General features: G+C 45.4%; 1 protein-coding gene across 2 annotated transcripts in view; it reads left to right on the top strand.

The window, feature by feature from the left end:
* Nucleotides 1-14,652, top strand: part of phyhd1 (phytanoyl-CoA dioxygenase domain containing 1) — a 61,073-nt gene that overhangs the window by 20,475 nt on the left and 25,946 nt on the right. For both annotated transcript variants that reach the window (XM_060935613.1, XM_060935611.1), the window contains 2 exons: nt 968-1,126; nt 13,231-13,306. In XM_060935613.1, the coding sequence (XP_060791596.1) occupies nt 968-1,126; nt 13,231-13,306 (235 nt within the window). The remainder of the gene's footprint in view (nt 1-967; nt 1,127-13,230; nt 13,307-14,652) is intronic.

Below are 14,652 nucleotides of genomic sequence, written 5' to 3'. Positions count from 1 at the left end.
GAGATGGGGTGCTCAGCCTCAGGGTTGAATCTACAGTATGGTGATTTATCCATATTTAGATGCAGATAGACAGCACTCACTACACTATGTAGCATGAGATCATCATAGCAGATGATGAATTGGTAGTTTTTTCAACACTGATACACTGCTTTGGGTGCTAAACTGAAATGAGTAAACATGAAACTGATTCATTTGATATCTACTCATTGGCAGGGTGAGAGCAAAAACGTTTGTAACAAATATTTTGAAGGTCTAAATAAAATGTAAGGAGTAAACAGGAAGGTTTTTTCTTCTTGGAAAGTTTTCGTTGTTAATTAGGGAAGTTCGCAAGTTTTTTCTATTTCAGTAATCCTCAAATAAAGTATAATTATGCCAAAAACAATGCTTATATACTGTAGTAACAAAGTACAATTACTCAAGTATTTTCCACCCCCACAGCGGTGTAGTGGTTAGTGCTGTCGCCTCACAGCAAGAAGGTCTGGGTTCGAGCCCCGTGGCCAGCGAGGGCCTTTCTGTGCGGAGTTTGCATGTTCTCTCCGTGTCTGCGTGGGTTTCCTCTGGGTGCTCTGGTTTCCCCCACAGTCCAAAGACATGCAGGTTAGGTTAACTGGTGACTCTAAATTGACCATAGGTGTGAATGTGAGTTGTTGTCTGTGTCTATGTGTCAGCCTTGTGATGACCTGGCGACTTGTCCAGGGTGTACCCCGCCTTTCACCCATAGTCAGCTGGGATAGGCTCCAGCTTGCCTGCGACCCTGTAGAACAGGATAAAGCGGCTAGAGATAATGAGATGAGATGAGATTTTCCACCCCAAACCATTGCAGGGTTATATGGGATTGAAGGTTGTTGTAATCAGGTATCATGTTAATACCACTCTCCCCAAGCTGAAATTAAAATTCTTTAAGGTGGTTGATGTGTTCTGTGCCTTGGTAATGTTTTCACACAATGTAGTTTGGTTTGAATGGCAGTACCGTGAAGATGGCTACCTTGTGCTGGAAGGAGTCTTCAGCCCAGAGGAGTGCGAAGCACTGCGAAAACGAATGAGTGAAATAGTGGAGCAGATGGATGTTCCAGTTCACTGCCGCATTCAGTTCTCTACTGATCATGACGAGCAGCTGAAGAGCCAGGTAATGTTACTTTAACATGAATGTTAAATTAGTACATTAGAAGAAATACTGAAAGTAATTAATAACTTTTTTTTTTTGCTCTTTTTGTTTTCGGAAATAAAAATTTGGTGTGGTAAGATGCAGGTAAGTTTTCAGATTACTGAGGGGTGACAAATGAAAGCAAAAACAAGTTTCCCTGTTGTGCTTTTTGGGAGCATTTTTCTGGTATAGTATGTGGCAACACCTAGTTCCTTTAGTGGGACGAGCCACTGCAAATCAATCCAAAGTTCATCTGAATGATGAACTTTATTCTATTTCTATCCTGTTTTGAATGGTGTCTTTCAGAATGACTCATCTCCAATCCATAGGGCATGAGGGTTCACTGAATGCTTTGATGTGTATGAAAGTGATGTAAATTGTGTGCTATGGCTTTTACTGTCACCACATTTCAACCCAGATGAACACTTGTGGAGGATTTTGGAGCAACATAGTAGATAGCTTTCACCACCACCATCAAAACAGAAACTGAGGGAAAATCATATGAAAGAATGGTGTTTATCACTCCAGTACAGTTCCAGAGACTTGTAGAATCTACAGTACCAGTCAACTGTGGGTGGTAAAAGAGAGCAACTGGACTTGCTTGAAGATTCTTGAAGACGTTTCACCTCTCATCCGAAAGGCTTTTTCAGTTCTGTCTGACTAATAGGCAGAATTAGGTCAACAAAGAAGCCATTTTTGTCAACCTGGAATGACCATCACTGAACAGAGGTGGTGGTCTAAGACACCATATATCAGCCACCTACAATGCAGTCCTTGGCACACTTCCCAGACAACTGAATGCACACCAAAACCCAGCTGATTTCAGTGACTCACAGGAGGACAGAGAGAACCAACAACCCATTGATCACCCCAGCGACTCTCTAGGCCATTCACACCCAGCCTCCAGTGACCCACTCCAACAGGATGACTCAATGACACCTTAGGATTGCTTTTCATCCATGAGAGGATAAATACCTGATACTCCCTATTAGTCAGACAGAACTGAAGAAGCCTTTCGGATGAGAGGTGAAACATCTTCAAGAATCTTCAAGCAAGTCCAGTTGCTCTCTTTTACCACCCACAGTTTACTATGACCTGGATGACTGAGAATCTTCACAGACATACAGTACCAGTCAAAAGTTTGGACACACCTACTCATTCACAGGCTTTTCTGTATTTTTACTATTTTCTGCATTGTAGAACAATACTGAAGACATCAAAATTATGAAATAACATATGGAACATATGTTATGTGGGAAAAAAAAAAGTGTTAAAAAACCAAACAAAATGTCTGTGGCAGTTCCTGATATGGGTGGAGCACAGAAGCACGGCAGGCGAGTTGATGGTCTCACACACACACACACACACACACACACACACACACACACATTAATTGACAGCAGGTGGAATGACTTAGCCACTTATCTTCCCCAACCCTGCCCTCCATTCACAGACTGCTGCTTGGCCACGCTCCCGCTGCCACATACCCCCACCGCCCGAATCAGGCCGGGGAGCTGTCTGGCCTGAAGCTGACCCCCCCCAACAGGACAGGAAGTCTGCCACCACCATCTGTGCCCCTGGCCTGTGGATCACCTCGAACTTAAATGGCTGGAGGGCAAGATACCAACGGGTGATACCAACGGGTGATACCAACGGGTGGCATTCTTCATACGGTGGAGCCACTGGAGGGGCGTGTGGTCTGAACAGAGAGTGAAAGGGTGCCCCAGCAGGTAGTATCGGAGGGCGAGGACCGCCCACTTGATGGCAAGACACTCCTTCTCTATTGTGCTGTATTTACTTTCATGCATTGAGAGTTTCTGGCTGATTTACAGCACGGGGCGTTCCTTGCCCTCCACCTCCTGGGACAAAACGGCTCCCAGCCCTCTGTCCGATGCATCAGTCTGCAAAATAAAGGGGAGAGAGAAGTCAGGGGAGTGTAAAAGTGGCCCCCCACACAGTGCAGCTTTTACCTCAGAGAAGGCCTGTTGGCACTGCTCCATCCATTGGACCGGATCAGGAGCCCTCTTTTTAGTGAGATCGGTTAGTGGGCTGGTGACGTCCAAATAATTAGGTATAAACCTACGATAATAGCCAGCCAGCCCCAGGAACCGTCTTGCCTCCTTTTTGGTCTTGGGCCTCGGGCAGGCCGCAATCACTGCAGTCTTGTTAATTTGGGGATGCACATGCCCATGACCCAAGTGGAACCCCAGATACCGTACTTCCACCTGCCCAATTGCACACTTTTTCAGGTTAGCTGTGAGGCCCGCTCGCTTCAGCGACTTTAGAACAGCCTTCAGGTGTTCCAAACGCCACAGCCAATCATGGCTGTAGATTATTATATTGTCCAGATAGGCGGCTGCGTAGGCAGTGTGAGGGCGGAGGACCCTGTCCATAAGCCGCTGGAACATAGCGGGCGCTCCAAACAACCCAAAAGGGAGCGTGACAAATTGGTGTAAACCAAACGGTGTGGAAAAGGCTGTTTTCTCTCAGGATAGAGGAGTCATGGGGATCTGCCAATATCCCTTTGTTAGATCCAGTGTCGAATAAAAGCGAGCAGTGCCTAACTGATCAAGCAACTCATCAATGCGAGGCATTGGGTTTGTGTCAAATTTAGACACTGCGTTGACCTTTCTATAGTCCACACTGAACCGGACCGACCCGTCTGTCTGGGCTGCTCCAGTCACTGTGGGACTCCTCAATTATGCCCATTTCGAGCATGGCCTTGAGTTCATCTCAAACCACCTTTTTCTTGTGTTTGGGCAAGTGGTGAGGGCGGCTATGCATTACCACCCCCGGGGACGTTTCGATGTGGTGTTCTATGAGATGGGTACGACCAGGAAGGGGTGAGAACACGTTGGAAAATTATTTTTGCAACTTGGCCACCTCCGTGAGTTGGGCCGGTGAGAGGTGGTCTCCACAAGGGACTGGAGTGGTCCGAGATGTTATCTTTTTCACCTCCAGCTCCACCTTCTCCAGGACTACCGACGCCAACGCCACAGGGACCCCCTCATTCCAGTGTTTTAAAAGGTTGAGGCAGTAGATTTGCTTGCCTCACCTCATAGTTGACGTCCCCGACTCGCCGTGTGACCTCGAAGGGCCCTTGCCACTTGGCGACTAATTTGGAGCTCGACGTGGGCAATAATATGAGCACTTTGTCTCCCAGCGGTGAACTCTCTAAGGCACGTGCCCCTGTCATAGAGCTGGATTTGACGTTCTTGTGCCTGCCGCAAATTCTCCTGGGTTAAGTGCATGAGGGTGTGGAGTTTTGCATGCAGGTCAAGAACGTACTGGATTTCCTTTTTTCTAGGTGAAGGTCCCACCTCCCAATTTTCCCGTAGCACGTCCAGAATGCCATGTGGCTTACTCCCATATAATAATTCAAATGGAGAAAACCTCGTGGAGGCTTGCGGGACCTCTCATACTGCGAATAACAGGGGCTCGAGCCACTTATCCCAATTACGCGCATCTTCACTTAAGAATTTCCAGATTATGTGCTTGAGTGTTTTGGTTAAATCGCTCTACTAAGCCATCCATTTGTGGGTGATAGACACTGGTGCGGATAGACTTAATCCCTAATAAATCATACAGTTCGCACAGTGTACGTGACATAAACAAAGTGCCTTGGTCTGTCAGGATTTCTTTCGGAATCCCGACTCGGGAGATAAAGCGGAAGACCACTTCCGCAATACTGCGTGCTGAGATATTGTGGAGAGGCACTGCTTCCGGATATCGCGTTGCATAGTCCACCAGAACTAAAATAAAGCGATATCCCCATGCTGACCGATCTAATGGTCATCCCAATTTGCTCAAACGGGGTCTCGATTAGAGGGAGAGGGCGCAACGGCACTTTTGGAGTGGCCGCAGGATTGACTAATTGGCACTCACGGCATGCCGCACACCATCGACGGACATCCCTGCGAATCCCTGGCCAATAGAACTGGGCCATTATCCGGGCTAGTGTTTTATCTTGCCCTAAGTGACCAGCCATGGGATTAAAGTGAGCCGCATGGAATACGAGTTCCCTACGGCTCTTTGGGATTAACAATTGGGTTATTCGTTCACTAGTTTGAGTGTCCTACATCACTTGGTACAATCTATCTTTAATAATAGCAAAATAAGGGAAGGTCGGTGCCTCGCCTGGCTGAAGAGTTTGACCATCGATTACTCTCACTTGGTCAAACGCATGCCGCAGAGTCTCGTCTCGCAACTTCTCTAACGGGAAATCCCCAAGGGAATCCCCGAGAGAGGGAGGAGGAGTGGGATGCTCTTCACTCTGATGCAGTGGGGTTTTTTTTTTGTGATCAACTTTTTTATTGTTTTTTTCTTGGGGGGGGCAGACGGTTACACAGTACATTCATTAAAAAGAAACCTTCTGGTACACATGGATAGATGCATACAGTCCATATAGTCCTTTCAGTCCATATACCAGGGTATGGCCCACAAAGGCATTACAAGGAAAGAGAAAAACAGATAAGCAAAACCATAAGAAGAAAAAAGCACTCAGCCAAAAACAAAACACAATAATGGTAGTAATACAAATTAAAATTATGTAGACATACTGTAGGTACACTCACTGAAGAGGGGATTTACTTAAATCTTGAATTCTACCTAGGAATGATTGCCATTTCTGTAAAGTGGAAGGCATGGCCTTGTTTAGTATAGCTGTGTGATATTCTAAATTAACGATATTGTCCAAGTAGTTAATCCAAAGTTTACGAGGTGGAACCTGGGGGTTAATCCATAATTGCAAAATTGCTTTTTTGGCGGCTGTAAAGCCTGTCATCAACATTCTCTGTTGGATAAGGGCATAGTCTAGATCAGTGATGTCATTCAGAAGACAAATGTGTGGTGTTTTTGGGATATTGATGCCCAGCAGTTTTGAGAGGTCCTTTATTACACTAGACCACAGATCTGCAATTATGGGACACTCCCAGAACATATGTAAAAACGTGCCAGGTAGCGCATTACAAATGTTACAGATAGGGCTTGGGGCACGGTCCATCTGGAACTTCCTGTAAGGGGTTGCATACGCTCTATGGATAGTTTTGTAGTGAATTAGCTGGTGAGCTAGATTCTTTGAACTTTGAGAGAGATTGAGCCATATTTCATCCCAATCCAGTTCTTGATTGTATGTGGAGAGTTCTCTATCCCATATTTTCTCTATGGCTAGTTCACCAGCAGACTTGTGTAGTAAATTGTTGTAAACCAGAGAGACTCTGCCTCTTAAGTTATCAGAGGGTTGAACCCATTTTAACAATGGATGAATTATAGGTGGACGGTCCCATGGCACGCCATATGCTCTGAGAGCAGAACGTAGCTGGAGGTAGACAAAGTATGATGAAGCAGGTAGATTAAATGTGATTTTAAGATTCTGAAATGAATGCAGGCCATCCATGTCAAACATGTCATTTACAGCATTTATGTCCTGTGAAGACCAGTGTGAGTTGTGGAATGACTTGCCACCAATCAGAAATCGGCTGTTATGCCAGAGAGGAGTTAACGCACCTGTATGGAGCTGGACACCCATGCATTTCTCTGCCTCTTTCCAAACTTTTAAGGAGTGTGCAATTATACAACCAAGTTTAAGATTGGGGTTAGATCTTCCAAGTCCAGCGAAAAGCAAATATTGTAACCTATGGGGCTTAACTATGGCATCCTCTATAGATCTCCAGGGGACTTTTGAGCTGGGGTCCATCCAGATATGCAGCGCTCTTATCTGAAAGGCCCAATGATAAAACTGGAAATTCGGTAAGGCAAGACCCCCCAATAACTTGGGTCGCTGTAATGTTGTCAACCTTATTCTGGGGCACTTACCATTCCAAATGAATTGAGAGATTGATGAGTGGATATCTTTGTAGTAGTTGGGAGGGGGAGCTAAGGGAATCATAAAAAACAAAAAGTTGATTCGAGGTAGAATATTCATTTTTACTATATTTACTCTTCCTTGCAAAGATAGTGGCAGCCTGTTCCATCTTTTAATATCTATTTGAATATTTTGTAGAACCTTGACAAAGTTTTCTTTCACAATTTGCGGGATTGTTAGAGAAATGTGAACACCTAAGTAAGTGAATGAGTCCTTAGTGGGAATGCACAGGGGGGTTTTACTCTTCCCTATGTTATTAAGTGGCATTAAGATGGATTTATCCCAGTTTATTTTGTACCCTGAAAGCTGACCAAATTGCTCAAAGAGCTTCAATATTCGAGGGACTGATGATTCTATTTCTGCTAAGAACAAAAGTATGTCATCAGCAAAAAGTGATATATGGTGATCCACGCCATAGAGTGTGACAGGTTTAACATCCCTACTTTGCCTAATCATTTGCGCCAAGGGTTCCAAACAAAGACAAAACAAAATAGGAGAGAGAGGGCACCCTTGACGTGTGCCTCTCTCCAGCTGAAAAGGTGATGAAATTTTAGAACCTGTTAACACACATGCTGTCGGCGAATTATACAAGACCTTTATCATACTCATAAATTTTGGTCCAAAACCAAACTTTTCCAAAACAGCCCACATATATGACAATTCTAGCCTGTCATACGCTTTCATCGCGTCCAGTGAGAAGACAGCCATAGACTCAGGGTAGGTGTCGGCAGAGTTTATAACGTGTAAAAGCCTACGTATATTGTCTGATGCTGTGCGCCCTTTGAGGAATCCTGTCTGATCATGATTTATCAATTTACTCGCATATGTATCCAATCTGTTCACAAGCACCTTAGCAAAAACTTTCACATCACAACAAATCAAAGAGATGGGCCTAAAATTACCACAGTCCAGTGGATCTTTTCCTTTCTTTAGTAGTAGGGAGATAAGAGCCCTATTTTGATCTCTATGGAAAGAACCAGTTTCCAGTGCGTAGTTAATGGAATCTAAATAGAGAGGGCCAACTATGTCCCACACAAACAAAAGTAGCTCAGGTGGTATACCATCTATTCCTGGTGACTTCCCCCTGTTAAGAGATCTAAGAGCAGTAGTAACCTCATCTAGAGTAAGGGGAGACTCTAGTAGTTCAGCTTCCACCTCAGAAAGCTTAGGTAGCTCAAGCCCATCCAGGAAGGATTTGCTATTTGTGCGATCCCATTTGACTTCTGAGGCATATAGATCTAAATAAAATTTTCTAAAAACTTCATTGATAGATGCAGGATCAGTAAGGATAGATCCATGTGGGTCTTTGATGGCAAAAATATTGGCTTTTGATTCATTTTCTCTTAATCTTAGGGCCAGGAGATGACTGGGCTGCTCTCCTTCAGAGTAATATTTCTGCCTGGTGCGTTGAAGGATGAATTCTGCTTTAACTAGATTTAATCTTTTGTATTCTGAATGCAAAGCATTAAGTTTACAGGCTGTAATTTTGGTTGGATTTTGTTTTAACTCTAACTCCAATGTTTTGATGTTGAACTCCAATTCCTCAAATCGTCTTTTCCTTGCTTTATTCAGACTGGAAGAGAATGAAATGCAAAACCCCCTTATAAAACATTTCACTGTTTCCCACAGAATCTGTGCATTCTCACAACCATGTTTGTTAATCTCAATAAATTCAACAAGCTTCTCGCGGATCTGGGTGTCAAAATTCTTGTCTAACAATAATGAGTCATTAAAGCGCCATCTGGTGGCCTTTGTAGGGACACCTTTTGGGAAAATCAGGCACAATACTGGAGTGTGATCTGACAGCAGAATGGGCAAGATATCTGGTTTTGCTTGATGAACTAGAGATTGGCTTAAAAATATGTAATCAATACGGGAAAAAGATTTGTGCCTGTTTGAAAAAAAAGTGTAGTTCCTGGTGGACCTGTTATGGAATCGCCAAACATCTATGAGTTGCAGGTCAGTGACAAATTTCTGCAGGGCCGAGGAGGCACGAGGATCTGTGGAGGATGTAGTTCTGTCAATATCATATATAGCGCAATTGAAGTCACCCCCAATAATCAAGCTATATTCTGGCATTCCCAAAAGTTTATCATAAATAGTGTGGAGGAAATTTGGATCAAAGCTGTTAGGTGCATAAACTGAGGCTATTAATAATCTGGCTTGGCCTATAGTAATAATTACCAAAGTAAACCAACCATGGCCGTCACTATAGGTGTGATGGACTGTTATTTGAAGGCTTCTTGCAGCCAAAATCAGAACACCCCTAGTTTTATTGGGTGCACAGGAAGAGGATAGAATTTTGTAACGCCTGTTCTGAAAGCAATGGACGTCACAGCTTTTTAAATGGGTTTCCTGAATGATGGCAAGTTTGACTTTTTTACTGTGCAGATATTCCAGACACCTCGTCCGTTTGATAGGTGAGTTTAAACCATTCACATTCCATGTTATTGCATGTAAACCATCCATTACAGATAATCAAGTGCTGTAGCAATGTAGTGACATTTGTAAAACCCTTTCGTTATGAGCGCTGAGCATAAAATCCTATCTATACTTAGTATGCACAATCCCAACCAAAAATAGTACCGTCTGCCAAAATAAAAACAGGAGGGGGAGGGGGTAAATAAAACTATATACAGAGAACAGGTGCAAGCCGCGAGGACGCCAAATGCTCCTACAGGCTTTGCGGAACACAAAACAACACTGATCCATGGCATTATCAACAGCAGCGCAAACTTATCCTAGCTCGCTGCAAGACCCCCAAAACTCTAGTAACATATAGTTGTACCCATATGCTAGAGAGATGATAATCATTAACAACATTAAGGCACGCAAACCAACCGGTATTTTAATCAAGAGGTGTCCAGCTGCCAATCTGGACACCAGCAGTTTGGTAATTACCCACAATGTCAGATGTTGGCTACTTCCATGCATGGCGCATCGTCAGGAGGTGGGCTATCGCGGTTCTGGCGCTGTGTTTGTGCAGCTCTCGGTGGCTGCTCACCTGGCGCATGGGTTCCCAGCGAAGTCAAAAACCCCTCCACATCGGCTGGGGAGCTGAAGTTGAGCTGAGACCCTCCGTGCTCCACTTTGAGTGTTGCGGGGTATAGAAGGAAGGACCAAATGCCCCGGTCATTGAGCTTATCGATAACTGGAGTGAATTCTCTCCTCTTAGCTGATGTCTGGGGACTGTAATCCGGGAAGAAAAACAAAGCGGCGTTGTCGTGTTTGGGCTTGGCTCTGCGAGCTCCCTGCAGAATAGCTTGCCTGTTGGCATATCTCAGGAGATGAAAAATGACAGTACGAGGCTTCTGGTTTTCTCCTCTGGGTTGGTTACTGCCATCATAAATGCGATGGCAGCGATCGATTTCAATACGTTGTCCTGCTAGGGATGGTATCCACTTAGGCAAGTTAGCAATCAGGAAGCCCTTCAGATTGGAGCCCCCGACTGATTCTGGAAGATTGACCAGCCTAAGGTTATTTCGCCTGCTTCTGTCCTCCATTTCGATCAGCTTGTCTTGCAGAATAGCTAGTTTGGTGATAACGTCATTGAGGTCATGCTTGTTGGAGCGAACGGTAGCATGAAGAGATTGCACTGTAGCATGGGTCTTCCGCACTTCACTAGCCTGATGTTCCGCGTCTGCTGCTACTCTCCGGATGGCTTCATTAGCGGTAGATATCTCTTCTCTTAGAGTTGTAAGCTGGGGCATCAGGGTACCCTCCAAGGCTTCTTTCACTGCGTTAGCCACTGATGCATCGAAATTTCGTTGTTGTTCTTTGAGGGCCTTGCTAATTCCGCTCAAAATGGCTGCATCGAGGTCGTCTTTGGAAATGGAGGTTGTTTCTCTCAGTTTTTTCTTCGCTGGGGACATTTCCAATTCTCTCTTGACGCTCTTTTTGGTTGGTGTAAGAGTTGCCATCTTCAGTTGAGGGGTACTAATAAAGACCTTAGTAATTATAATACGGTTTTGGGTAGGTCTTTCACGACCACAAGACTTCACGTCCGCATCGCCGCTGAGATGTCACGTGACTCTGACTCTGACGCAGTGTTGACGTAGACGGCTCTGTGACCGCTTCTCCAGTCAATGCCACACCGGGCACTTCCCGTGACCTACTAGTGCAGGACCCACTACGTGTTAAACATTCCATCAGCTTTTTAAACCCTGGCCAATCAATACCCAAAATCAACGAGTGGGTGAGACGAGGACTAACTGCCACCTTTACTCTATGCATTTGGCCCTGGAATAGAATACGCATGGATACTAGGGGATAATTGTGAACATCCCCATGCACACACAACACTTTCACCGCTTGTGCTCTCCCCAATGCCTCACCTTGCACCAGGCGTTGGTGAATTGAGGTCTGATTACAACCGGAATCCACCAAAGCGTGATATGTATCCCCTTGAACACTTACCGGTATGTGATATGTTCCGGCCCAATCGGGGGCAGTTTCTGGCGCATTGGGGATCCGGATCACAGCTCCCTTGTGGAGCTCTGACTCTGGAGATGCTCTGACTCCCCGCCGCGCCAGCACACCGGCCCAAGCTTTCCCTCTGCACTGGTGTTATGGGTGTCACTCACCTGAGGAGGAGACAACACAGACATGGAAGAGGGAGATGGGAGGACACCACGGGTGCGACGGGCCGGCTGGGGAGGAGCCGGCCGCCGCCTCCATAACAGGGGAATGGGGTGGGGAGGGGAACAAGATACAGGGGGAGAAAAGAGAGAGAGAAGAGAAGCGAGGGGAGACGCCTTGTCTGCCTGCCGTTGGAGCCGCCTCCAGATGGTCCTCCGCCAGCTCGATGGCTCGTTCCAGCGACACCAGGCGATGACACCGGACCCATTCCACTGTTCCTTCCGGAAGTCGAGAGATGAACTGTTCCAGTGCCACCAGATCAATGATCTCGTCAGCGTCACGGTCTTCCGCCCTCAGCCACCGCCGGCAGGCATCCCGGAGTTGCTGGCCAAATGCAAACAGCCGGCTGACCTCCTTCAATGCCAGCATCTGGAAGTGCTGGCGATGTTGTTCTGAGGAGTGGCCAACCCGCTGCAGGATGGCTTTCCTCAGGTCAGCATACACCAGTCGGCTGTCAGCAGGGAGCTGCTGCACTGCAAGCTGCGCCTCACCAGTCAGGAGCGAGAGGAGGCACGCTGCTCCAGCAGCCACCCCCACGCCTCGGCTGCTTGCTCGAAGAGGGCAAGGAACATTTCTGGATTGTCCTGCGGGCCCATCTTCGTGGGGGTGCCGGCTGCGGTGACGAGGGCAAGGATGAGCTCTTTGAATGGGGAGGACTCCATGGGGTGGTTCCCTTCTGTGCGTCCCGGGTTTCGGCACCACTGTGGCAGTTCCTGATGTGGGTGGGGCACAGAAGCATGGCAGGCAAGTTGATGGTCACTCACACACACACACACACACACACACACACACACACACACACTAATTGACAGCAGGTGGAATGACTTAGCCACTTACCTTCCCTGACCTCGCCCTCCATTCACAGACTGCTGCTTGGCCACGCCCCCACTGCCACAATGTCTCATATTTATATTCCTCAAAGTAGCCACCATTTACCTTGATGACGCTTTGTGCACAATCGGCATTATCTTAACCAGCTTCATGAGGTAGTTACCTGGAATGCTTTTCAGTTAACAGGTGCGCCTCATCAGAAGTTAATTAGTGTAATTTTTTGCCTTCTCAATGCATTTGAGACCGTCAAACTGTAAATAGTAAATACTAAATATACAGTAAACAGTCTTATTCCACAACTGGAGTAATCCATATTATGTCAAGAACTGCTTGACTAAGTAAAGAGAAATGATAGTCCATCATTACTTTAAGACATAAAGTGTCTTTCAATGAATAAAAATAAAGAAAAACAACTGAATTAGCAGGTGTGTCCAGACTTTTGACTGGTACTATCTATCAAGGTGCACTGAAGATGTTGTGAAGTCTCGTAGTGACCCAACAGCTTACTAACACGTGTGTTTTATGTTGGCTTATGTTATTTGTTGGTATGTTTCCTTTAAATTGTCACCCATCTGTAGTAGTCTCCCTGAGCTACTAGTGAGAATTTAGTAGAGCTGTATAATACTAAATAGTATCAAATAGTTAAGTTTCCTAGGACTTTGCCATTGTAACTGTTGTGCTCAAAACCCTCAACATTCAGCTCAGACCTCTGTTAATGACTCACTAACTTGCCCCTCTGGTTAACTTTTTTCAGGGAAATGCAGATTACTTCATGAAAAGTGGGGACAAGGTCTGCTTTTTCTTTGAAAAAGGAGTCTTCGATGAAAATGGTTCGTGATCCAGCAGTTGGGTTTGTAGCAGATGTGGGTGAATTACAATTACAAATCAGAAAAAGTTGGGATGGTATGTTAAAATTGAAATTAAACTGAAAACACTGATTTGTAAATAATCTTTGACCTGTATTACACTCAAAACAATGCAACAGCACATTTGATGTTTTACCTCATGAATTTTAATTTTTTTTTTTCAAAATAAACACATATTTCAATTTTGATTCTTGCAACATACGTATTTCAAAAAAGTTGGGACAATAAAGCATTATAATGTCTGCCTCGTACAGTGGACTCTGAAACAGGTAGGTAAGATCAAGTTCACTCTTGGTTTTTATCAACCAGTAATCAAAACAGATCACACTTTTCAGTGGATTTTAATTTTCACTGTCCCAGCGCACGGCCATGATTTCAGCCAGGGGAAGAGATCCTCACTCTCTGCTCCTCTCCCCTTTTATCTGCCCCCTCTCACTGCACAAACACACACACAGACAACACATTAATTCACAACAGGGGCTTCCACTTTGCCACTCACCTTCCCCGGTCTTGCTCTCCATTCACAAACCAGCGCTTGACCATGCCCCCACCGCCCGACTTAGGCTGGGGAGTCGTCCGGTCTGTAGCTAACTACCCCCCTGCTGGGAGAGATAGTCTGCTACCACCATCTGTGCCCCTGGCCTGTGGACCACTTCAAACTTAAAAGGCTGCAGAGCCAGGTACCAATGGGTGATCCGGGCGTTGGCATCCTTCATGCAGTGGAGTCAATGGAGCAGGGCGTGATCCAAGCAGAGGGTGAAAGGGCATCCCAGCAGGTAATAAAGGAGGGTGAGGACCGCCCACTTGATGGCCAAGCACTCCTTCTCGATGGTGCTGTCCTTCATCTCCTGCATGGAGAGCTTGCAGCTGATGTACAGCACAGGGTGCTCCTCCCCCTCTACCATTTGGGACAAAATGGCCCCCAGCCCTCTGTTTGACGTGTTGGTCTGCAACACAAAAGGGAGAGAGAAGTCAGGGGAGTATAAATGTTGTGGGTGCAATTGGTCTTAAGTGATCAGTCTCATTAAATCAGTCTCATTAAATCAGTCTCATTAATAATACCATTAATTTTGGTGTTTAATAATAAATTACCAAACAGCTAAATTATGGTGTATTCCAAATTATTATGATCACTACCGATGCAGCAATAATGTATTACTTACTGTATTACATAGACACTACAGCCAATAGCACTCATATACACTTGGGTGAAGGCAATTTGGAGTTCTTTGAGATTGTGTGACTTCAAGGATACAGAAGCAAAGACGGACAAGCAGTTTAAGAGAATAATTGAATTTATTATAACAATG

The sequence above is a fragment of the Neoarius graeffei genome, chromosome 12 (genome assembly GCF_027579695.1).
Source record: "Neoarius graeffei isolate fNeoGra1 chromosome 12, fNeoGra1.pri, whole genome shotgun sequence".
Lineage (NCBI taxonomy): Eukaryota > Metazoa > Chordata > Actinopteri > Siluriformes > Ariidae > Neoarius > Neoarius graeffei.
Note: the sequence above shows the minus strand (reverse complement) of the source record. Positions and strands in the feature narration are given on the sequence as shown.